This window comes from Vidua macroura, chromosome 2 (assembly GCF_024509145.1).
Source record: "Vidua macroura isolate BioBank_ID:100142 chromosome 2, ASM2450914v1, whole genome shotgun sequence".
Classification (NCBI taxonomy): domain Eukaryota; kingdom Metazoa; phylum Chordata; class Aves; order Passeriformes; family Viduidae; genus Vidua; species Vidua macroura.
Window position 1 is genome coordinate 15,766,584 of NC_071572.1, and position 25,331 is coordinate 15,791,914.

General features: G+C 36.3%; 1 protein-coding gene across 1 annotated transcript in view; it reads right to left on the bottom strand.

Moving 5' to 3' along the window:
• CDKL5 (cyclin dependent kinase like 5) overlaps positions 1 to 25,331 on the bottom strand; it is a 77,200-nt gene that overhangs the window by 12,054 nt on the left and 39,815 nt on the right. The window contains exons 7-13 of the mRNA XM_053971529.1: positions 24,681 to 24,771; positions 20,348 to 20,537; positions 17,297 to 17,377; positions 13,059 to 13,219; positions 9,762 to 10,788; positions 6,277 to 6,382; positions 4,172 to 4,295 (exon numbers count right to left, since the gene is read on the bottom strand). Of these exons, the coding sequence (XP_053827504.1) occupies positions 4,172 to 4,295; positions 6,277 to 6,382; positions 9,762 to 10,788; positions 13,059 to 13,219; positions 17,297 to 17,377; positions 20,348 to 20,537; positions 24,681 to 24,771 (1,780 nt within the window). The remainder of the gene's footprint in view (positions 1 to 4,171; positions 4,296 to 6,276; positions 6,383 to 9,761; positions 10,789 to 13,058; positions 13,220 to 17,296; positions 17,378 to 20,347; positions 20,538 to 24,680; positions 24,772 to 25,331) is intronic.

Sequence of the window (25,331 nt, forward strand, 5' to 3'; positions counted from 1 at the left end):
ACCAAAGGCAAAATGTGCTGTGCTTTGTTATTTTATCTTTGTGTACCTTTTGCATGTTTAGGACATATAATGTAGAACACATTGGTTATTCTGGTCTGAAACACTTGGAAAAAGCATAAGTGCAAACAGAAATTCTGTGATTATCACTCTTATTTATTACCCCTGGTAGGAAAGGTATCCAGCTTCATGCAGGTGCAATGAGGTGTAGCAGCAAACATGCATGTGGCAAGCAAGCTGATGTGCTTTCACGTTAACTACAAAGAAAAAATAGGAAGCATGTTGCATTCATGCTGCCATAGAGAGGTTTGTACAGCAGACAGCTCTTTTTGGAGGCAATTCCTCATGCTTGTTTTAGTTATTCTTCAGCAATCCTAATCTCAGCAGGCAGCCTGGCTGGGAAACCCTCATGTACTACTCCCTTTATGGATCCAATTACAATTACATGAGTAAGGTTTTTGTCTAATGAAGGAGTTACTGAAACAGCAGAACTTTTCTTTGAAAATAAATGACAAACACTAATTCTCCAAGTTACCTTTTAGTTCTAGTCCAAGTAAGACCCTTAAGGGGCAGTTACACAGTTCAGCAAAGGCAAGAAAATGTCAGAAACTAATGAAACAATTCAAATAGATAGTTCAAGATAAGAATCTCAATCTCACAACCTGAAGCCCACAGTAAAATTTCATGGTCTAAAAGTCTGGCATTGAAAACTTAAAATCAAAAGATCAAATCTGAACTCTGTTTGGAGCTGCAATTTTTTTTATCATGTGGAAAAGGAGGATTTATTAACTGGAATAAACCCCAGATCTATTATATGCAGAATACCATTCAGAATTTGAAATTTCCTGATTTTTTTTTACAAATTCCATTAAAGAACTGGAAAGTATTTATAATGCAATAACAGTCATGCTGCACACACAGCTGAACATGCTCCAAACTAATTTGCTCAGATGCTGGTAACCTTTTACTTTCAGGAATAGGAAGTGTGACTATAATGTTACACTGACACAGCAGTATAAAAGTCAGTCATGTCCTGTTTACAAAACACCGTATTCTGGAACCTTGAAACTTGGCAGTGGATAAAGTTTTAAGCCTTTTACTCTTGTAAGAATGAGATTTTTTTTTTCTTTTCTTGAATGACAGAGATTTTGTGTGTGTATATATATAAAATATATACATATAAAAAATTAATACTATATGCATGGTTCCTCCTTTTTTATTATTTTTGCAGAAATGTATGACATAAGCTAGAGAAGATATGACAAGCTACTTGTCATAGCATGCCTACATTTGTATGGACATAAAAGGTCTAAACAAAAATGCTTCCCAGAAGCCCCCAGATATCTTGTAAGCAGTCAATGCAAACACTTCCGATATAATGTGAGATACACTACTGCATGTTGGAATTAATTCTAAAGAGATATTTAGAACTAGGACAGTGGTAAAGATAATTCAAGCCAATGTTCTGGCACACTGGCAGAATACAATTAAATATCTTGCCTATAAATACTGATTTTGTCCAGCTCAGGACAAAACTTTTATAAGGAGAAGAGAATAAAACATCTATCCTTGTATCAATAAACAAACAAAAAAAAAAAGTTCAAGGTCATTTACAGGAAATTAAACTCTAGCAAAGAAAATATTTTCTAGAAGGATAAAAAATTTGCCTTTTTTCATATCAAGTTGTCTGAAGTTCAGAAATGATCTAGTAATTTAAGAGTAAAATCTGATGACAAAAGTCAAGTTTATAATATCTTTATTTTAAAAGGCAGGACAGTGGGGACAGAGCGAAAAAATGCACACAAAGACAAGGGAACATCTGTGACAATTCAGTCTAGCAAACATTCACTGAATCTTTGACAGAAGAAAGGCAACACAGAGCAATAGTATGAGAAGCAATATTTTACAGTAGTGGCAAGTCCAGGTGGAATACATGTCACTCATAATTCAAGATGAATTGCCATGTACCAGTTAGGTATGTCATTCAAACATCAAATATTTACTTCATCATAAAATTGATGTAAGCAGAATCACATTCCATTAGAGCTTTCAACATTTTCATAAGCATTTACACAACTTCTATACAGGAAATTAAGTAGAGGAACACAGACTCTTCACTACTCAGGAATCGGATTAAGCTGCATTTATGGCACAGAACAATTTTGCAACATTAGACCATTGCCAGGACAACTTGAACAGAGTTAGCAGGTAGAGCTGGGCAGGAAACATTTCAGGAAAATAGGGAGTAGGAAAACAAAAGAGAAAGATAAGCATATGCCAAAATAGCAGTAACTCGGTGTTGCAGCTACTGCTATTTCTTCCATTTCATAAGAAGAAATGCTTATTCTTCTGTGGGTTCTTCTCTCAAAGGAGCTGTTCCACTTTGTGAAAATATTTGAGTAATTTGGAGCAAGGACTTAAATCTAACTGTCTCAAAGTTAATGAAGTGCCTTTTTCACAAGGCCACATTCAGCACCTCTGTGGTCCTTTCACTGCTTTAACAAGATGAAACACCTTCAAGAGAATACACTGAGGGAACCAGACAATGTCCTCCAGAATAATCTCTAACTTCTGGTTAAGGCATTCACTTGTTAGATCTAAGATCTTGGTTCAAGCTTCTGGTTTAAATAACAAAGACCCTGCACTCAAGTTCCTCGCATTCTAAAAAATAATGCTGCCTACAAAATATTTGTTATTTTGAGAGTATCTCTGGTTTTGACTGGCAACTATATCCTGGAGCTGAAGAATCCTCACAACAAAAGGTTAGTGGTTATCAGCCAGTTGCTTTGAAAAGTGTTGGTTTTTGTAATTTGGCATTATAAATAAAAAAAATGCTTCATAAAAAAATTCCCAACCAGCTCTAATAACATATGCTATTTTTCTCAGTTCAGAGTTCAAGTAACATTATATGTTTCTTTGCAGTCAAGACATTATATTCCTGAATGATATATAAAGCAAAACAAGATTTCAGTTGTCTTATGTTATACGCAAGATAGAAAGATCCAGATACGGAGGACAACGTAAAATGGTAAAAGGGTCCAACAGCAGGAATAAATACCTTCTTTAGCCACATAAGCCACAACATAAGTACCACCGTTTTACATAAATGACCGGTTTCTCAGCTAACTTCCAGAAAATGGATGTAGGTGGAGCTACTGAAGGACAGGAAGCAGACTCTAGTGAATCAGAGCAGGTGAGAAGGGTTCTGGAGTAAACATCTTCTATTACTGACATAGGTATAAAACCTGAACACAAGCTGAAATACCAATTATCCACCACCCACCGCCCCTCTTTCTCTTTAAGCACATAATTCTCTGGTTATTTGTGTGAAAACAAAGTAAGTCAACAAACCACTGAAACAGTTTTGACAGCATGACTTCATGGTCCTTTCAGAGAATGGTTTAAAGCATAGTTGAACCATGCAAATCTATGCAGTCCATTCCTCTCACCAATCCTGTGAAGCTCCATCTGCTTATTTTTATTCTATATGCTTTATTGTGATTTAACAAAATATAAGATTATTTTAGAGCCAAACAGCTCTAAGAGAAACCAAACTATTTCCCTTTAAGTCCTGCAAAGCTATGTATAGGCTGTCATTTTATTAGCATAATTAAGGTGCTCTATGTTCTATATTGGAGCCATGTGATGCTTTTAATCTTTTCAAATCAATATACACCATTAAGATGTTGCTTAATCCATTTTCCGATAGAATGTATTCATTTCCTTCTGTGTATAAACAAAAAGAGCAGCGGTCCCCATTGTAGGGTGAAAATATTCTTCATTAATATAATACCGTATATATGGAAACATGCATTTTGATATCTTTTCCAATTGTCTAACAATTCATGCTTCTGCCACAAATTTCTATATATACTACACACACAAGCACTTTGTACTACCTTTAACTAACGACTAATAGTGGGAAAAAAATTGTGAAGGACTGGACAAAAGTATATAAACTTTAATGCATTCATGTTATGGGTGCAGTGCAGGATTCCTTGCTGCTCAAAAGGAGACAGAAAACATGCCATGCTATGCTGGTATAGCTGGAGGAAGCAACTAAGCACATGGACAACTGCAAATCTCGAGAAAAACGGGAGGTTTTTGTCCCTCCTGTTAAAACCATTTTTTTTCCCCTGCCATTCTCTACACATGTGTGCACATCACAACTCACCAGGTGTCAAAGGTGGTTTGTCTCTTGGGGTGGTTTGTCACCGTGGTGCTGTCTGCTGGTAACACCGAGGCTCTGTTGGACACATTGTTTTCTATGTAGGTACTCTCTGGACGCGGAGATGGAACTGAACAGAGAAACAGCAAACAATGCACATGGAGCTGTGCCAAAAATCCCAGCTCCTACTTCTCTGCTTCCTCTCTACCTCTTACAGTAACAGGAGAGCAAAGACACGGTTGTGTTTCGTGTATGATTGAAAAAAGCTGACTTTTGTGATCCTTGCAGGGTAATACTGGTTGTAAAATAAGACCATCATCAGAATTTGGGTAAATTGTTATTTGATTTGAGAACACTTCTATTTGTAGGGAGCTCTAAGGGTGATATTTAAAAACAGGAAAGAGAAAGAGAGGTTGGAATACTGTTACTAAAGACATGAAATACTATAGTTTACACTTTGTCTTCACTTTAGATCTTGAAAAAAGTAGTACTCATCTTGGAAAAAATTTTTGTTTTATTTTTGATGCAACTAAGAGATAATGCACTAAAAATCAAAACATCAAAATTAGATATTATATATTTTTCAAACAGACATACTGTGGCTTTGAAAATACAAAACTATATACAGATCTAGAACATAAATTTATTAGAATTATGAATATCACTAGAAATAGCTGCACTGGATTAAAAATTGACAAGACACTAGTTGGAACATTAATGCAGCACCACATTATACAATCTATCAAAACAGCATCTGTAAGTTTTTGTTTAAGCTGTAGTACAAAAGTATATGCTAATAAATACTGTTCTAATACAAAGGTTAAATTTATATAAATAAGGATTTACCTTTTTCACAGTAACTTGCATATACTATTATCACCAGTTTTGCATATACGATTATCAAAGTATTATTTTAAATATAATATCTTCTCAAATCAATAATTAAGTCCATCCAAAATATATTTGTTTGATTGATAAAGTTGAAGAGGAAAAACCTTCTTATTTATAAAAACGAATTGAATAAATCCCAGACCTGCAGTTTCTTTAGCACATGACTTAGGGAAGTCATTCTTCTTTAGAACTTTTGTTTCACCATATATAAAAAAGATGGATAATCCATGTAGAATTTTAGGAGCTTTTTAGGGATTAATGAAAGCAATTCAGGATTGAGAATTCTTAAGCATCCTCTGTTGCATTTGCAACACAAACACTCAAAACAGTACAAGCTTTAATTCTGCTCACAGGTTTTAATACTGCAGTAGGACACTTGCAAGGATTGTCAGATTTTAACGTGTCTAAATCAGGTCATCAGCCAACCGATCAACCTGAAAAGGCTCAGAGGGAGATTTGTGACTCTACTTAAGGTTATTAGGTGACTCATAATCACTTCTTAAGAAGTGAGACTTCTTAAGGTTCAGGGGAGCCCCACAAGCCTCCTAACACTTGCAGGACAGTAATTAGCCTCTTATCATCTTTTTCAAAACAATTACCCAGGCTTAGCCATGAGGCAGCTGCTCAGAAACCACCATCTCTTGTGTGCCATAACAGAACCGTATCTATTTGTTTGTGTCCATACACAAATTTTATTATTTATTCTGACCTGGAATTATGTAAGTTTGCTCTTGCTTGTAGGAAACCCTGATCTTTAGAAAGTCTTAACAAAAGAAAAGCCACAGGTTTCAAGCCATGAAAAGCTAGAATTACACTTCCATGTAACACAGTATCTGAAACAGATCAGGAAGTATGTCTATGTGCTACAAGTGCACACATATAAATAGAGTCTTTATAAGAATTGAAAAAAAAAATTGAAATATTAATTAACTGCCTACTTCGGTAATATTAATTTTGTTCATTTTCCCTGATAAATTATATTCTGCTTTACAAGGTACTGCAGTGGATGTACTTTCCAATTAAAGTGAGCTATCATTTACAAACAAACAATAGGGTACCAATGCAGTGCCTGCAAACTCATCCTCTGAAAGCTGAGTAACAATTATTTTTCCAATAAACCTTTGTAGTTCATGTTAATTCTCTGTATAAATTTCTAGTGCTTAATTTATATTCCATCCTAAAATTCTTGATTAAATTTGAAAGATCCACCATGAAATTACCTCTGTAAAAGCTGCCAACTCTTCTCGGAACAGGGTCATTATACAGAATTCTATTCTCCTTAGTAGATGCTCCATCTTCTGTGTGTGGATCATGATATGCTCCACCCTATGGAAAAGAACAATAAACTATTTAAAATTAAAGATTGTAAACTGATTCGCAGTTTTTAACCAAAATACATAAGCAAGAAATCTCCAAATTCACCATACAATTTTCCTCCCTTTCATATTATTAATAACTGCAAATATCAAATCACAGACTATGTAATCAATAATTACTTGGTTTTGCTGCTTGTTTCTTTCCAAAATGACAAAAATGGCATTAACAAAAGTTTGCCTCTAAGTTATAATTTCAAAGACATGAACCTGCTTCAGGCCCTCAGAATTTCAACCTGAATGTAACACAACTGTAACATCTCTGGAGGCTTGTTAAATTAATTTCTGATGGAATCTGGTTACTCTGCTACTGGCAAACATTAGAAGCAGATAGGAATGCATCTAATTTGTGATAACTGCAACACCAAAGCACCATCATCTCTTATCTCTTAATATCATTACCTAGAGGTACCAACAATCACAAAATCTACTGTATGCAAAATAAAACAAAGTCTCTGAACTAAGAAATCTATAGACAAAGTTCTTCAGTCAGACAGAATAGCTAAAAGCATATCATTACCTCTAATTTATTCTATTTTCCTGAAAACAGTACTGGAAGTATTTCAAGTAAAAGTTTAGGTGAGCCCGTAGAAATAACCTTATGCACATAATTAGACACCAAATATGACTTAACCCCACTCTTAAATGAATCAGAAGCTACAATTTGTCCCTCAGTACGGACTGACCACATGAAATTTAATGCTCTCTCCAAGACCCCATAGGAAACTACTGAAATCCCTGTACTAACTGAAATCTAGAATATCCAAGAAGGACAAAGGTTAAAAACCAAAGCCACAAAAAAAACCTAACCAAAATTCAAAACTGGGATTTCAATTCACCACTCAAGTGATTTGCAAAATCTACTTTGCTTTTTGCAGATGAAGAGCTGCTCTCACTGTCACAGAGAAAACAAACCTTGAAACTGAGGGCAGAACTGCAGCTAAAACAATGCTTCAAATCCCAGCTGGATTCTTCTAAAATTTATCAGAGGCTGAAGCATTTTATTAAATGACTACTTCTATTAGATACCTCTTATTTATCAGCAGTTAAATTTCAAACATGAGACAGTAATAGCAACTTGCATTTAATTTTCTTCTGCTTAACCCTTTTTTTGTGTAAATTTAATTTAAATGTAAAAAAAAAAAAACCCCTTAAAACAAAACTGTTGTGTTGAGACTTGGAAAGTCCTAAAGCTAAGGCTGGATGACAGTTTCTTCTTGATTTTTTAAAAAATAAGATCTAAACATTGGCAAACAAAGAATGTTTTTCTTTAAAAAGACTTGGTAGAGCTAAAAAGAAAATCAATGAAAAACTAGAAACATGGAAGTGAGGAAACCACCAAATATGAGCAGAGAAAAAAAACCCAGGAGAACTGATCAGAAAAAATAAGTATGAAAACAGTAAAGAATCTATGAGAACATATATTATTAATGCGTTTTTTACTTCACTAATCCTTAAGGGAGTGAAATTTTCTGACTCCTAATGCATAATGTAGGAAAGGGGGGAAAAATGAGGATAGGAAGGAGCCAAAGAATGCATTCTTTGTGAAAATGCCTTTATGAGGCATAAGAATATTGACAATTTGATTTTGATTTGTTACTGAAAGCAGTATAAACAAATAAAAACCAGCTTTGTGAATTCACAGACTTAGCATCCATTTCAGAAAAGTAATTTTCCTTTCACACTTCTAATGGTTGAAATACAGATTTAAAGCTCTAAGTGAAGGCTGAAGTTTTAAAAATACTGACCATAAGAGATAAAGGCAAGTTCTTTATCTTGAATGAACAGACTTTCCAAAGCAAATGAAAATTAACAAAAACATAAGCATTACAATACACATCAATTTTCCTAATTAAAATAAAAATCTGTCAACCCATTTTCAATGACAAAGAATGATCTAATAAAAACAACTGGCCTCTAAACAGTATGAAATAAAATTAAAATTACTTCAAATTACTATCTGCTGCATAATGCAGAAAATGAACTGAAGAATACAAGGCAGTGTGACCTTTTATTATCAAAAACTGAAACACTGATATTACTGCCCTTCCAAATAATATCCTGAAGAAAAAGTAACATTTCATTTGACTGAAATGAGAGAGACAGAAAAATAAGTACACAGGAAAAAACTATATTTGAAATGGAGCTGCTGTAATCCCTTCTAGGTAGCTTTTTAAAAATTATTATTCCATTGCACTTCTGTTTTGATATTTTCTCATGTTTGAATACACATAATCTTGAATGGAGATGTGCTATGAATGAAAAAAACATATTATGTTTTTTTTTTTCTCTAGTGGATTGAGGAGACAACCACTACCAGAAACTCTTCTTTTTATGGTACTTATAGACCCCTATGAGGTCAGCTAAACATATTTCTTAGATGAACTACTAAGTAGGCAGAGTATTTTAGTTTCTCATAGTAAACCATAATCTTTGGACCTTAAATATTATTTGCAGCTCTTTGACTTTCTTCAGTTTGTCAACAAATCTGAACTAATGTTCTCTCCTTAGAAGTCAGTTTATCACAGGTGTAGGCATAGAGAAACAAACATTTATTTTTGTATTTGTCTCTGCACCATTTTGTTAATAGAGAAATTTAAAGCTCTGAGGACAAATACAGTAATCTTTATATATCTGATGCGTAAAACATGAGATAATTCAGAAGTGTTGTGTAACAAATGTAAATCAACACCAGAGCCAGCCTGTCCTCTCTACCCTTTAATTAATGCTCACAGAAAACCACAACCAGGTATCCACTGACAGTAACCACTGTGAGGAGTCAATTTACCAGTGGCTACTACAACATAAAATTTCTAGATTACACCAGTTACTTCTCACACCAATCTAAAGAAATATTGCAAGCTTTGATATTTGTCTAGTAAATTAAGGTATTTCAGCAAGTGTCCTGTTATACCTGAATGAAACACTATCTTCAAAAATTAACATTAGCATTCATAACAGAAATATATATAGGAAAAGCTAAATAAAAACACAAATGAGAAAGATAATTAAGCAAAATGATACAGTAAAAATTATATCAGACCATGTAACCAAGGACTAAAAACAACTAATGAAATTTTAACTTCAGAGACAAGTTTTCACATTTCAGTACTTTAAGATAATGGTATTCATAGTCCATTTTTTAAAAGTACTTTGAAATATTCAGCCCTTCTGAAAAAAAAAAGTCCCCAACAACATCCCCATACCTTACAAGACAAATAAATGAATAACTGCAAAAAAACAAACAGAAGACAGAAAGCAGGCCACTGCCCCCACATGAGTTAAAAGGAGAAAGGTAAACCTTCAAATAAGAGGCAATATTTTGGACTAACCCTATTAGAATCTTCTGTACAGTCTTCTCGTGATGAGCCAACAGACCTTGTGAGTGACTTATGCTGCACCTGTGGAGATAACAGTTGCAGGCTGTTTGCTCTGGCTGCCATCCCTTGCCCTACGCTTAAGCCACCCTCTGAGCCCTTTGACCTCACTCTGTCCCGGCTCACATACATAGAGTGTCTATGAGGGCGCTGCTGCGAAGAAAAAGGACTGGTATAACCTAGACCATAGGAAAAAGATTCATGTGGAGCAGATAGAGAGTGGGAATGGCTTCCATCCATGTGATCTGGCAGTTTTAACTCCTCCATTGTTTTGGAGTGTCTTGTTGGTGGTCTTCGGGCGTCCAGGGTACCCTCGCTGCGGTTATTCCTCGCGGATGGACTGAGCATAGTTCTGTTATCACTGTGCCGGGGAGCACTTGGACTGGTAGGAGAGTTCAAGTCCATACAGCTGGATGGAAAATACCTACTGGTGTTTGGTTCTGCAGCTTGGGCCCTGGCCTCAGAAAGGTTACCCACAGATTTTGAGTCTGTCAGAACTCCATGGCTCTTGGACTTTGTCCGATAGGAGGGACTCTTAGAAGACTGTGGGATGGTATCGATGTAGCTGTGGCGACTGTGCTTGTCGCCAGGCTGGAGCGTCCCAGTTTTGCTTTGAGAAGTTTCCATAAAAGAGTGCCGGTTCTGCTGAGATCTGGTGTTAGACTTCAGGTATTTTGTGCCTGAACCATCAGAACTTTTGGTGTCCACATTAAAATCAAACTCTGTTTTTCCCTTTGGTTCCTTTGGGCTGAGAAGATGTGGCATGTTATTATTGGCTATATCCTTGTTGCCAGATCCAGGTGTGTTGCTTGTTTTTTTTGCATGCATTGGACTAGGTGCAGGTCCAGGAAGGTTTCCATTTAAAAAGCTTTCATTTGCTGGAAGCCCCTCTTCTCTTGGCCCACCAGCCCCTAGTGTCTGCATATCCTTGCTGTTTGATCTGTGGTGTGACTGCAAAGCAGAACTTTTGCTGGCTTGATTTCTATATTAAAATGCATAAAGAAGCATTAATATACCAGATTACTTATTCATGTATTAATAACTTTTAAAAAGTACATCCATTTCAGTTGCCATTTAAAAGCAAAAATTTAACTGCAGAAAGATCAAATATTGCCAACTAAGGCACCAGTTGGAGTGCCAGAGTTTCACTAAAATAACAGATTTGCAAGTGCTCATACATTGTTGTTTCTGGTTATAATCTGATGGCAAACTCTGCTTTGGTTAATGATTTTGCTGAGAAAAGCACTGAAGATATCAAATCTAATAACAGAAATTCCAACATATATTTGCACATTTATGCATGTATGTGTGTACGATGTAAGTACATTGCTAAGTGAAGCATTACATTATAAAAATTAGCTATATATAAACTGAAAAAATCTTAAATACACCTGGCATATCAAAGCAAGGTAGAACAATCAAATACGTCAGCACTGTCAAAAAGCCCTGATACAATCAATGCTCCAGGCTATCTTGTGTATTCCTGGTTTGGAGGAGGAGGGGAGAGGTAAGGAGGGGAAAAGAGGTTATTGTTCAAATGGAGTGAGCCTGAGCTAGCCCTGTAACACCAAACCCAAAACCAGGTCTACCACAGGAAGACAGCTTTTGTGGAACTTGGCACTATCCCAGTTTTTGGTACATTAACTCATTCCAAAGCTGCACCTGAAAGGCTCTGCAACCAGACTGATTTGGTGCAGAGCTACTTGGTTGTGCCCTTAACCTCTACTCTGCTTCCTAGCTCTTCTGGTTCTGGGACTACAGGACTGAGATATGAGTTGGTTCTGCAAACCCTGAGCCTGATGTTTTTTGAGCTGGATTTATTATCTCAGGTTTTCTGGCATTAAAACAGTTTGGCTTCTGGATTTAGTCACTGCAATAGCCAAGACTGAACAGTGCTGGAGCTGTGCTTGTTTGCCTTGATGGACCTAAGCAGGCTATGAGCAATTAACTTATTTCTGTAACAAATCTATGATGTAACTCAGATATATTACTGAGGGTTGAAGTGAGAGCTCACTGTACCTTTGTTGATCTTTTTGTTAATTATAATTGGATAATGCTAGCTGTTTTTATACCTAGGATTTTTGTATTAACCACTTCAAGTGATCTCATAATCTATTCCATTACAATTTCTAAAACTTTAGCAATTTTAATGCCAGTTAAAAATATTTTTCAGTTAACAGAAAGTATATCTTCTAAAACTTGAGAGGAACCTAGTATTTTCACTAGGCAAGCCTTTTGGACAAGTTTCTAGTGGATGTAGGTCTTTCTTTCTGATGCCATATGTCTAATGGTAAAACTTCTCCTCTAAGCATCTGTAAAGGCAGCTAAAACTTTTTGGTGTCTATCTTTGAAAGAGTATAGATTGTGAATGTCATCATCCCAAATGTTAAAATAGAGGAGCAATTTTTTGAATCTCACAGGATAAGCTAAAGAAAAACATGGCCAGGATTAAAAGCCTGCATATAGAATATTGAAATATTCTGCATACTTCAGAGAGCGACCTTTATGAATGCATTTATCAGAGCAATAACAAGAAGCTTTTTGTACTGAAGTATTTCATCCAGCACTAAATCTGGTTCACTGAGGTATGAAAATTAAGTGGCTTCTCTCAAGCTATGTGGGTCCAGCAAGGGAGTCACTGAGCAAACATATCCTGCTATGAGTCTGAGGTCAAATAGACTAGACATGATCCACAACTGCAACTGCAGACAAAATTCTGTTCATCTCCAATTTGGAATGTGATCAATGTGCACAATTTTCAGGACATTTAGCTGCTACAAATCTGTGTGAACTTTAAGCTTTTAAATATCAAAATCTTGGACAGATTTGTACATATACAGCGATGGTAGCATTCCAAAGAAAAGAGCATTCCTTTGGAATCTTGGGCATCTTCCAAGCCACAAAATTCCTATTGTTCAAGAAAAAGACTAACATTTTTTTTAAGGTGGATCAGCCAATTATTTTTCTTTGTCATACGCAGAAATGGCTTCGACATTGTCTTTTTTTTTTTTTTTTTTTAAGATGCATGCAGCCTGATGCAGAAACTTAGCAAAAATTTCAGCTTGTTTGGCTGTAAATACTATGTCTGCTTCCTTTATTGAGTGAGGCAACACAGAACAGCATACATGTCTCAGTGTGCCTAAGCTGTCAAACAACCACTTTTCGTGTAGGTGATGCTGCAAGCAAGCAGGACAACAACTCCCTCACTGGCAGAGCAAATCTCAGTGCTTACAGTGACAAGACTACATTTACCTGTTAGATAAAGTGTTGCTGTCTGCATGGTAAGGTTTTCTCTTAGCTGACCGCGAAGGTGAACTTCCACAGCGATCCAAGAGTCTTTGGGTTTGAAACGAAGGGTGGTTCAAACATTGTTCTGTCAAATATCTATCTGCTGGATCTAACTTCAGTAAGTTCTTTGAAAAACAAATCCCAAAGTCTAAATGTTAGTATCTGTATTTACATTAGCAAAAAAAAGAAAAAAAAAAACCAAACCCCAAAAACAAATCAAAAATCACCCACAAGAAAATAAAGAACATTATTGGGTAATTTTTAAATCTCCAGAGTTTCTGGGATTAGATGTCACTGCTAGAATAATTTCATGGTGCATTAAACTACATATGATACAAAATAAACATATATATGTGTTATATGTATATAATTTTTTGTACACATATATGATTGTATATTAAAATACCAAGATATCTAAAACTTTTAAAATATGTTTTATATATATCTATATATGTTTTAAATATATGTATTTTAAACATATTTTTCAGGATAAACCTTACAACATTGTTTTGAATCAAAAATATTAAATTTACCAGTAATAAAATGCTGCAGTGAAACAGGCTTTACAAACAAAACAACTATATGGGAACATTCTTATGCAAAACCGAACATTACTTTAAAGTTTAGTATTTTTAAAAATACATTTGTGTATTTTTAAATACATTTGTGTATTTTATTGTAAAACAAATGTAAGTTGTTTTTTGCTTATGGGGTTCAAGTCCACCCATATTTTCAAAGAATTCTCTCAACTATTTACAGTGCATTCAGAATAACACTTGCCTTATAATTCTGACAGATCAGTTGTGATTCTAAACAAAGGCACTTCCTGACACATAGAAAATATTTAATCACAAAGCTTGAAAACAGGAGCTTGGGTATTTTGGGAAGTTTGAAAGGTTTCTTGCAGGAAAACAGCAATACAGAGCTTACATTGGAATATTCAAACATGCATGACTGTTAGCAAGGTTAAAAGCTGGAGTGGCTATTAAGTAAAAAACCCAGCTATTTCTTAAGGGTTGTGTATGTTTAAGAGAGAAGAAATCTGTGTGTGTCTGTGCATACACACACACTATATTAACACCATATTCAGCCACTTAACCACAAACTGGTTTCCCCTTCACAGGATCCCTGCACTTCAAAATGGAAAATGCTCAGGAAACAAAGCAAGTGGCAAACCAAACTCCTATGCAGTTTGGTCATACAGTATGCAGCATCTTTCTTTCTCAAGTGACACACTGGACTGAATGATTAACAACTTCTTTCCCCCTTTTTGTCTGGTGCTCATCACTACAGTGGCTCAAAAGGCCGAACAAACATGAGAAGGCCACATGTGATTCCTACATTCCCCCTCAGAAGAGAGGATGTCCAGAGGCTTCTCACAAGTGCCTGTACACTACCTTCACAGGCTGGACAACAAGCAAGGAGAACTGGAAGTCCATAGGTTATCACAAGGCTGGGAATCTGCCTGGAATTACAGAGAAGTAGTGGGACAGGGCTCATGGCTGAGGCATGGTCACTGATGGGGACAACTGGTCTCAGATGGAAGAGGATGGAGAGGGAGGAGAGTAACACTCCATAGAATTGACTGCCTGGATCATATCCAGCATCTGCATGGAACAAAAGGTTTATCCATGGACAATCTCTAGGTCAGGATTAGAAGGGAAAGCAACATTTGGTATGTTATGATGGGAGTTTGTTACCAAAAATGCATTGAAGAGCATGAAGGTGATGAAAAGGAAAACTCTCTACAACAGCATAAAAACATCTCCTGGTCACAGATCCTCATCCTCACAGCAGACTTCAGCTATCCTGACATCCAACCTGTGTACACGTTCCAGGAGATTTCTAGACTCACTTGGTGGAAATTTCCTAGTGCAGCTGCTGGAGAGGCAAATTAGCCAAGGAGGGGACTTCAGTTTACTTGAGCTGCTGCTCAACAACAGCAAAGTAGTGGTGAGAAATCTGATCAGAGAAGACACTCTGAGCTGTAGCAACCATGAGATGATTACAGTTAGGACTGAAAGAAGAAGTGGGAAGATAAACATCAGAGATAAGACCCAGGACTTCAGGAAAGCAAATTCCATTCTCTATAAGGAATTACCAGGCATAATTTCCTGAAAAACTACTGTAAGAGGAAAGATGTCCAGGACAGCCACTGATCTTTATGGAAAATTTATTTTGAGTTCAGGAACAAAGCATCTTAATGTATAGAAGACCCAAATCTTTTTCACAGGTTCAGGTTGGCTAAACAGGGAATTTCCTAATAAACAGAAATGCAAAACAGGAGTGGGTGAGAACCAGAGTGAAGGACAGGATACAAAGATGGACTATAAAAGCGGTGTATTAGCACAAAGGTTAGGCCACTCTTCAGAAGGCTGAAGTCCAACTAAGGCAAGTGAAGAAAACCAAGGGTAAAAAGAAAGGGTTCTACAAGTATTCTCTTTAGCAAACAGCTCAGAGGAAATGCATGTCTAGTGCTGAATGATAGAGACAATTGAATGGCAGATGATATAAAGAAGAGAGTCTCAATGTCTTTTTTTCCCAAGGTATAACATGCAAAACCAGTTCCCAACTCACTAATGCTTGCAAGTAAGCATGACTTGTGAAGCAGAGCAGAGGACTGGAGCAATAACAAAGCAACAAGGTCAAATTGGTGCCTCATCATTAATCTAGTCCAGAAATGCTCTCTAAATAGATATGTATTAATATAACTCCCTACTTCAGCTGGCATAAATTGAAGTGTGGGCTATTCAGTAATCTAGTAATCTGACCTGAGGTCCCTAGGAATGCAGATAATGAGGAGCACAGCAAGTGTGGACGTGTGTCAGACTGTCCGTTGTCTGCAGAAGGGACAGGCACACAATAAAGTATGTGCAGCATTTGCAACATGCAACTTAACCACAAGTCCCTTCTGTTCTCTCCCTGTAGGCATCTGCACATTGCTTAACAAGGTTCCAATTCTTGAATTAAGAAATGCAGATCAAACACAAAATATCCCCTCTACAGAATTCCCAACATTTCTCACCTTCTAGGCAGAACATCAACAGAAAAGATGAAAAGAATGAAATTATTTGGAAACCTGTGATTCCCTAAAACTCAAGTGCTTAATTTCACAACTTTCCAACTTTTAAATCATATCAAACAAACTTAAAAGACACTGAGATATAACATAAAATCTAGGATAAAATGAAAATAAACCCTCCCTAAGTACACGTAACAACGGTTTTAAGACTGATCTTGAAATTTCCGTTCTGCAATATATACTACCAAATCTTGAGCTACAGCTAACTATGAAAAAAAAGTTTCTGTGAATTAGAAAAGAGGGGAGAAATTATAATACCAAAACAAGTAATTATATGCACTGGAGTATATCATATTGCAGACTCCTTGAAACCAAGATAAAAGCCATGCTGACTCTCTTCATAAGGCAAGGAGATCAAAGGGATTTGAACTGGCTGTGTTGAAGAAGAGTAGGGCAAATTTGGTGGATTTCTGCTGGCTACAGCAATACTACTAAAAGCAAGTAAACACCCAAGTATTTCCCAAAGCATCTTTATTTTCCAAGACAACTGGTGCAGAGGGATTTCGGATCATACAAATTCACTCAGAGTTGATTAGCCATATCCATGCTTCATGTGTGTCCCATATTGCCTTTAATTCTTATGTGGTTCTGTGATTATAAACCTAATTTTGGATACTGTGACTTCTTCATTCAGCTCACTGGGAATGAAATGACGTGAGAGTTATACTGCAGCTTACCTTGGGAGTATTTTTATAGTAAAGTAGTAAGGACAACAAAAACTGTCCGCATCCTCACATTTACCCAACAACAAATGAAAAACAACTCAGGTTAGCCCAGTACTCTGTGGATGTATCTAAATATGATCACACTCCAGCAGTCAGTGCATGGATGTCAGTGTGAATGCACAACCCTGCAAAGGATGGTGATGATGCTTTGTCTGGGCTACACATTCTTTTTCAAATCAGTTAAAATTGAACAGACTCTCCTGGCATTTGCAAGGGATATTTTCCTGATTCCTAGGAAATACCAGGCCTTACTACAAACAATGGTGGAATCAAAATATCTCAAAAAGGAGTTCCCAAAGTCCTTCTAAGATGCATTACATTTAGAAAAGAAGGTAAAAAGTCACTTATATATTTTCCTACATGTTACAGACGGAGAATAAAAGACATTTTCCTACCTTCATAAGATCAAGCAATACACCACTTAAAATTCCCAAGTATCTTCTCTCTAAAGACTGTGGATGATTGACTGCTGGAAACTGTAAAAAATACACTGTAAATGTACTGATCATGTAAACACGGTAATACATGAAACAATGTTTCAAAGAATAGGAACTAGTGAATCAAGACATGTAATTAATGGGAATCCTAAGCACTGAAAAATTTATTGGTTTATGAAAACTATAAAATATTACAGTGAAACAAAGAACTCTTGATGTGTGGTAAGGATCTAGTCAACCGAAGAAAGTATTCTTGGTTATTAGGGCAGCCAAGAAACTACTCTCAAATGAGAAATAATTAACCTTTTTTTTTTTTTTTTTTTTTTTTGGTGGCATTATGATTTATAGGAGGTTTAAAATAGATTCAGAACTAACAAAGTAACATATTTATTTAAAAAAAGGTTAAAAATAGCTCAGAGAGAATTTGAGTGTGCAAATACAGTACTAATTAAATACCAAACATTAACAAACAATTCCCAAGTGTTCTTAGTGAAAAAAGGCAAAAGCTCAAAGATTTGAGTTTCAGGGTTACTGCTGTGGTCACGCTGCTGGCAACACCATGAGAAGCAGTGCACACTGCTGGGGGCATCCATTAGTTGTACTAGTATTACTTTTCATAAATTACATTATGTGAACTTTGAAGAAAAATGAAAGAACATTAGTTTGAATGCTTTTATTCCTAAATAGTCTCTGTATTTTTCTTTTGACGTTGCTTTATTTTGAAGTGGTTCACTAATAATTTAGAATTTTTTGAAGTCCAAGAATGCTATATTGATCTTAGTAACTTAGGTAAAGCAAGGCTTCCACGCTTCCTCCAATTTTAACACAAACCAAATTGTAAAATGTTTGTGTCTTCATGTGGAGTGACAATCATAAAGAAGCTTTTATATATAGAATGATCAGGGTAACACGAAAATGTGCTGAAGTCATGCAAAGCACCAGTAGCTTGCCACTGTAATTGTTCAGATTCTTCATGTAACTTATTGGTAGAACAAATATTTATAGCCCTACATTGCCACTCACACTTTTCTGTAAAGTCATGAGCCTATTGGTAATTTCTGATCCCATATTATTTTACTTCCTTATGTCTTCAACATACCCTGGATGTTTTCCTCCTCAAAGGAATTGAAGAGAGATCACTAAATATTTCCTAAACCTCAGGAGTGAGGAAAATTGTGTTATATACATATATATGGAGGATATGAGTAGAAAGAAAAGACAAGTTTGCAAATGTGCATTTGGATCCATGCTGGAGAATTGAAGAGAATTTTTTAAATCCTGTTTTACAATGTGGTAGTATTCATTTAGGGTAATGTAGAAATTTACAAAGTCTAAGCATATGGACAAAAAATTTCACAACATGGGCTAGTTTCTATCTTGAGAATATCCAGCACCAAATCCAGCTTGTAAGTAATAACTGGCTTGATCACAGCATACCTACTATCTGCTCTGCAACAGAAAATCTTTCACTATTAAGCACTATGCTACATTCAGAATAAATGTACTTTTAAGGCTGTCTTATAGCATATGAACTAACTTTTTCCCATGAACTAACTGATGAATATCATATTTCAAATAAATAATTTTTGTAGTATTTTTTGATGTTTAAGCCAGACTTTATTATTCAGACTTTACTTCAATTCTAAAAAATACTCTCTATGAGGAGCCATATGGCCCTGTCCAGATCAGCAGTATCCTGACTTTACAGACAGGCCTAAGAAGGCAGGAACATGTCTGAGGCCAAGCTCTAAACCACTGATCTGAGATGAGAACAGAGACTCATAACTCTGAACCTTGTGCTAATCACATTAGGTCTGTGCTGTCTTCTTGAATTACTGTATTTTAAAGCTACAAAACAAAGATACTTCATCTTAAGACATCACAGAGCATTTATCCAAACAAGATTACACTGCACAACTAGAAATGCTGTAAAATAATGTTGAAGAGGCAGTAATTTATTTTGCTTACAATTTTTAAAGAATTGCTTTCCTGATAAGAGGTTATAAATTTCTCATACAGAAACACCATCCAGCCCGCTCTTCTAAACAGGGTGAAATACAAATAGGACCTTGCAAGAATTGCTTGTCTAATAATTTTTTTAAACCCTCCACTCTTGAAGGGTCTACAAACTTCAACAAAAACTCTTCAGAATTAGTTATTCTTATACCTAAAATAAATACCCTAACACCTTAAGCCAACTCTTTTCTTATCACTGTTAGCTAAACCAAATTTATGGCAACTTTGAACATGCTTTAACAGAACTAGGTCCCCATTCCTTCCCTTTCACATTCTCACATTTTCTCTTTCTTGAAGTAAAACTCAAATCTTGAGTCCTTGAGATCAGGTCTCCTAAAACCTTCATATGTCTCTTTATATGATTTACATGAATGATTTCAGAGTATTATCACGATCATAAACTCACCTTTCCAAGCAACATTCATCAATAAAGAAAGGACAACCAAAACTGAATTACAAGGAAACATGAATACAATCACTGACCAGGTACTGTTAAAAGTAACAGAATTATTACTTATTTATTGATTCTGGTATTTTGTCATATTGCATATGCCAGTTTGCATAGATCATCACACTAGTGAGTCTCTGTCATTATATTATATTGGTAAACCCTTGAAAAGAACAATGCCATCAGTAAGAAGAGCTTTTTTACTCTTACATGAAGTCCCCAGGAATATAAATCAAAAGGCAGAAAGCTCTTCTGCCATGATAGTAGCATCTATGGCTCAGATTTTCCCAACAAACTAGCTTGAAGACAGCACTCCTGAATTTTCCACAACCTGATCTTAAAGAGCTTTGCCACTGAACTTTCCAGTGCAAATTGGTGTAATCAGAATTTTACTTTGAGTTATGAATACCTTGTAATCTCTGTATCCTATACTTACACAGAAACGTAGGCAGCAGATAATGCACAGTGTAAATGAAAAGAACCTTTGCAGCACTTTACAGAAGTAAATAAGAAAAATAAGAAAAAAGAACAAAGCTTTCTCCTACCCGCAAGCCATGGAAGCGTGGGTTGCTGTAGAAGAGCTTCATCTGCTCGGCTGGCAGTGGGCCCAGCACCTTCTGAATGGTGAAGAGCTGGTCAATCTCACTCTCGCCAGGGAACAGCGGCTGCCCGTCACTCAGCTCCCCCAGGATACAGCCTACAGACCACATATCCACAGCCTTGCCATAAGGGGCTCTGCGAAGAGAAAATGAAATGTTTGTCACTCACTGACACTGCCTTCTTACTGACCTGCTTCAATTCATTGGCCATATTTCCCACGGCACGCTTCCTCACAACACAGAAAAATAAACTTCGTTATTAAGCAAACTACCTCAAAAACCAAGCCCTCTGTTTCTGCCCTAGATTTCCTGATGTATCTATCACTGCTTGAGAAGGCAGGAGATGTATTCTCAGGTGTCCCCAGGGACATTGTTCTTTTTGAAAAATCTTACATACAAGAATAATCTTTTTGACTGCAAAGCATTCTCCACTCACAGTTAAACCATTATCTGTGAATTATGTGAATTATACCATTAACTTTTCTTCTCCCTAGAGCTCATGCCTGCACTCTGTTCCTGCATTACATTTCTTGTTTGTGCTTAATAGGTGCATGGGCATACTGGGTCTGGCAACTGGGAGAACTGAAATTTTAAGAAATCTTTATTTCAGCATTTATACACAAAAGTTTTAATTAGCAAGAAAACAGAGTTCTCCTCAAAACTACTTGATAGAAAAAACAAGTGAGGAAGCAATGAAAGCATCATAAAGTAATCCCTGTTTGGAAGCAAAGCCACAGGATGGGGGATGGGGAAAGCTCTTTTTTATACACCCAAATTCTTGCTTGTTGAATTTGTAAAAAAAAATTGTGAACACCCATATTATTCCAATAATGTCTTTCCGATGTTTAGATTTTGAACAGAGTGACTGGAGAATGCTTTTCATGTCAAAAAAAAAAACCAACATATAAAATAATAAAGCCTAGAACAAAGACTGAACTGAAAACATATTTCACTGAGTCTCTTCTTTTTGAAACTTGTAATCCAGTAACTCAAAGTCTATTTCAAGAGATTTAAGTTACAGCTGGCTTGCCTTTTTCTGGAATAAGACAGCACCAAGAGTTGCAGGTGACAAATCCTATCCCAAATCTGTCTCCTTCACTCCTTCCTTATATTGCTGATTAATGATATTTAGAGAAAGAATATCCTCAAACTAAAAAAAAAAAAATAATCATTTGACACTTCCCCATTGATTACTCATGATTAGTTGCTTCGCTTGTGGTGAAGACACTTGGCCAGAGCAACAGTAAACCCTTATGGTGATTTGGCTAGGTGAAGGTGAGAAAGCATTTCTAGCTGGACAACAGCCCAAGTGAAACAGCTGCAGGACTCTATGGCAGCTGGGAGAGCTGAAGTAGGGCACCAAAACTTCAAGAACCACTTGCCTTAGAGAATGTGCCATGAGACACTGTAGTCCTCTCACAACAACCATCCCAAAATCAAAAGTTTGCCCCACTGGAAGAGACCGCTGACAAAGAACCACCAGAGGCAAAGCAGACCATGTCACAATTCCGCTACTACTCAGAGGGTTCATAATTTGCTTGCTAATTCTGCACAGTGGCTCCCTACAGATTTGCTGAGACTCAGTGTTTGACCCTTCTAGGATGCTGCTAGTCCAACCCACCCATTAGGTTAGAATAGAATGACTTAAAGTAAGGCCTAGGTTTTTTTCTCAGTGCACAAGGCAACACAGGCAAGAATGGACTCCAAAGCCAAGGATCTGTAACCAAAACAGTGAGAGTATAGGTAAAAATCCTCCACTTTTATTATGACAAAAATCCAAATACATCTTTGTTTACAACTTCTTTAATACACAGTTTTCTCCACTAAAATGGGGAAAATGTTGCTGTAGGTTGGGGTACTAAAGGAAGCTGAACTACAGATAAGAGCTTTTCACTATTTAGTCTGTAGTCAAACAGAAACAAATCAGAAAACAGCTATTTGGTAAGGCAGCACAAACTGCAACATTGTTGTTTGAAAAGGCAAACTCGAGACTTCCTTTTCTGCTGATTGTCAGGATCAGTCTGGTCAGATCACAGCAGACAAAAAAAATGCAAGAGTGACATGGCTGGACAAATGAAAATAACTCCTATAGCACAGATAGACCATACCTCAGAAGCACTACAGTCTATGCCTGCACATATTAGATTCTCCAAAGTATGTTTTCATCTAATAATTTAGCATGCTTTAAAATCTACTGGCTTTTAGCAATATTTTGTCATCAAAGGGTACAGAGTACTCCACTAACAGCAGTTACCTGAGGCTCTCCAAAATGAGTAGATTTTAGACGTTCTGTGAATAATTACAAAGCAATTTCTTTCGTCTCCTGAAATTTAAGTCTTGAATGTTACCACTAAACAAAAACCTCTCTGGGACAAATTTTCAAAATTGAAAAAGTAAAACTGTATTTGTTAAATTGAATGCAGTTAACAAACCTGTGAAGACTTTTGAATATTGTTTTGAATATTGCTTATAAAAATTTGGTAAATGTAAGGAAAGGGGCAATGGGAAAGATGAATGCCTGGGAAATAGAACAGGATTGCCAAGAAACAGACATCACTTAGCCAGAAAAACTTGGCTTTAAAAACATACACCAGCACAACTGAAACATTAAATACATAAATCCCCTCCCTTTCTCTACAAGCTAATCAAACAGATTTACTCAACTACAAACAGACATAATTCCAGCTAAATTTCCCCTGCCAACAAAACAGTTTCAGAAAATGCAGGTCAGACTAATACTATGTCTGTCAAGCTTTTCATGTCTTTCCTCCTAAATCCTCATTACTACTAGAGAGAGAAAAAAAACAGTTTGCATCTAAAAAGATCACAGTTGATGCTATTTTTCCAAGTCTTTTGAATTTATACTTATATATGCACATTCACACTTCACTGGAAGCTTTATTGTTTTCTGCAAATTGTGAAAAATTGTGCTTAGAGTTTTTTAATAGCAACTTTAAGATGCTATTATGCACATAAAAACAACTGCCAACAAATTTGATTAAGATTAGCACTGCTCTGGGAATACTGGGATGACTTTATTGACAGAATAATTATTACTTAATTATTTACCTGTTCAAAAAATATCTAGTTCAGTGTTAATCAAATGTTCCAACAAAGACTTGTTTCCCAGGAGCACTTAACATGGCACTTAAAGACTCTTAGGAGTGACCAGGAATGTTCTGATTCATCCTGTGGCTAATAGTTCCTTATTTTAAGACTGTGTATATATAAATACACATGCACTGCATATTGGAATTGTATTCTATGAGAGCGTTCACATAGTTTAGATTAATGCTGTTTAACTTGACTGTAATGGGAAGATCACATATCACAGATCTCCACCTCTTTTTTTTTCCTTTCTTCCTTTGCCCTTGAATTTGTTCATTTAGTATCTCAAAATCTGTTTTACCTTGTGAGGTAGTAAAATGCTCATTTTACAGATGAATAAAGGAGCAATACTAAATTTTCTGGCTGAGACTACTCATGTAACTAATACTTTTGCAGTCAATGCAATGCTAACTTCTCAGTGCTTTATTAAAATAAAATTTTACACAGCCTCCTTCAATAAATTCTTCCTAACTAGTAAAACCCTAGCACCTTTCTTTTGACTGACTTCAGCAGTGCTGGCAAAGGGTAACTACAAATGAAAATAAAAGCACAGAATCATAGTTTTGGGTTGGAAGGCACCTTTGAAGATCTTCTCATTCCAATCCCCCTCACCTGGGCAGGGACCCCTTCCACTAGATCAGGATGCTCAGAGCCCCATTCAACCTGGTCTTGATACTGCCAGGGATGGGGCACCCACAGCTTCTTTGGGCAACCTGTTCAGAGCCTTGTCACCTCTGAGCAAAAAAATTTCTTCCTAATATAGTCCTGACTCAAAGGATGAAGGTAACTAGAAATGTTGCACTGTGAAAGCTGTACTGCCATTGGTATGTGATGTCCACACAGGGCTGATGGAACATTCCAGGCTAGAGGACTACCATGGAATCCTCTTCTGAAAGAAGTGGGGATGGGGTGCAGGAGCTGGAAGTACATCTGTTATAATTCAGCCTAATATTTTGATCAGTTAAACACTGCTCAGCTCAAGACAGGTCAATATGTCAATGATTCATACTGACTTACTGGAAATAAACAAAAATTAATGAAAATCTGGAAGCTCTTGAAACCTTGCCTTTAAATCAAACTCAGTTCTCCATAGGCAAAGCTTACAAAAGGTCCTGAAAACCTGTATATAACCAGTAAATATTTATTATGGCAGTTCTCAAAGTGTACTTACCCAAGCAAGAGTTCAGGTGAGCGGTACCATCTGGTAGCCACATACTCTGTATAGTTAGCATTGCTTCCTTCAGAGAGATTACGAGCAAAGCCTGTCAAACAGTGAGAAAGATTGTATCCCATTTTAAAACCAATAGGTGTATCACCACTGATTTTGGCAGTAAGAGGTCATGTCCATTTATATAGAAGCAAATAGTTTACAACCCCTGCTGCAGAATGATGTCTCCAACAACTGCTTGTCTACTGAAATGCAAGCTTTTATTGATACAACAGTGAAAGTCAGCATGTCTGCTTTACTGACTCCCTTACTTGTGTACTATCCTCACAAGTCAGTGGGGTTTTACATTACTCTGTAAGCTATTATGTAATCAAAACAGACTGATTAAAGTTAACTGTCAGTATGCCATGTCAGCTGCTGAAATATTACACTAAACTTCACTGAAGTGCTGTTTGCAGAAGAAGATTCCTAACTTTAGAAACATTACACATGCATGTGTACCAGACTCTTCTGGTCATTGAGTCTAACTACTGCTGTCTTTGATTTTTTAAACTGGTCAAAAAATGACATATTATTCTCATCTAAGGACATTCTCTCCTGGGCTTGGCAAGGAAAATGGTAATCTCCTCAAAACTATAAAATGGAGGAATCTAG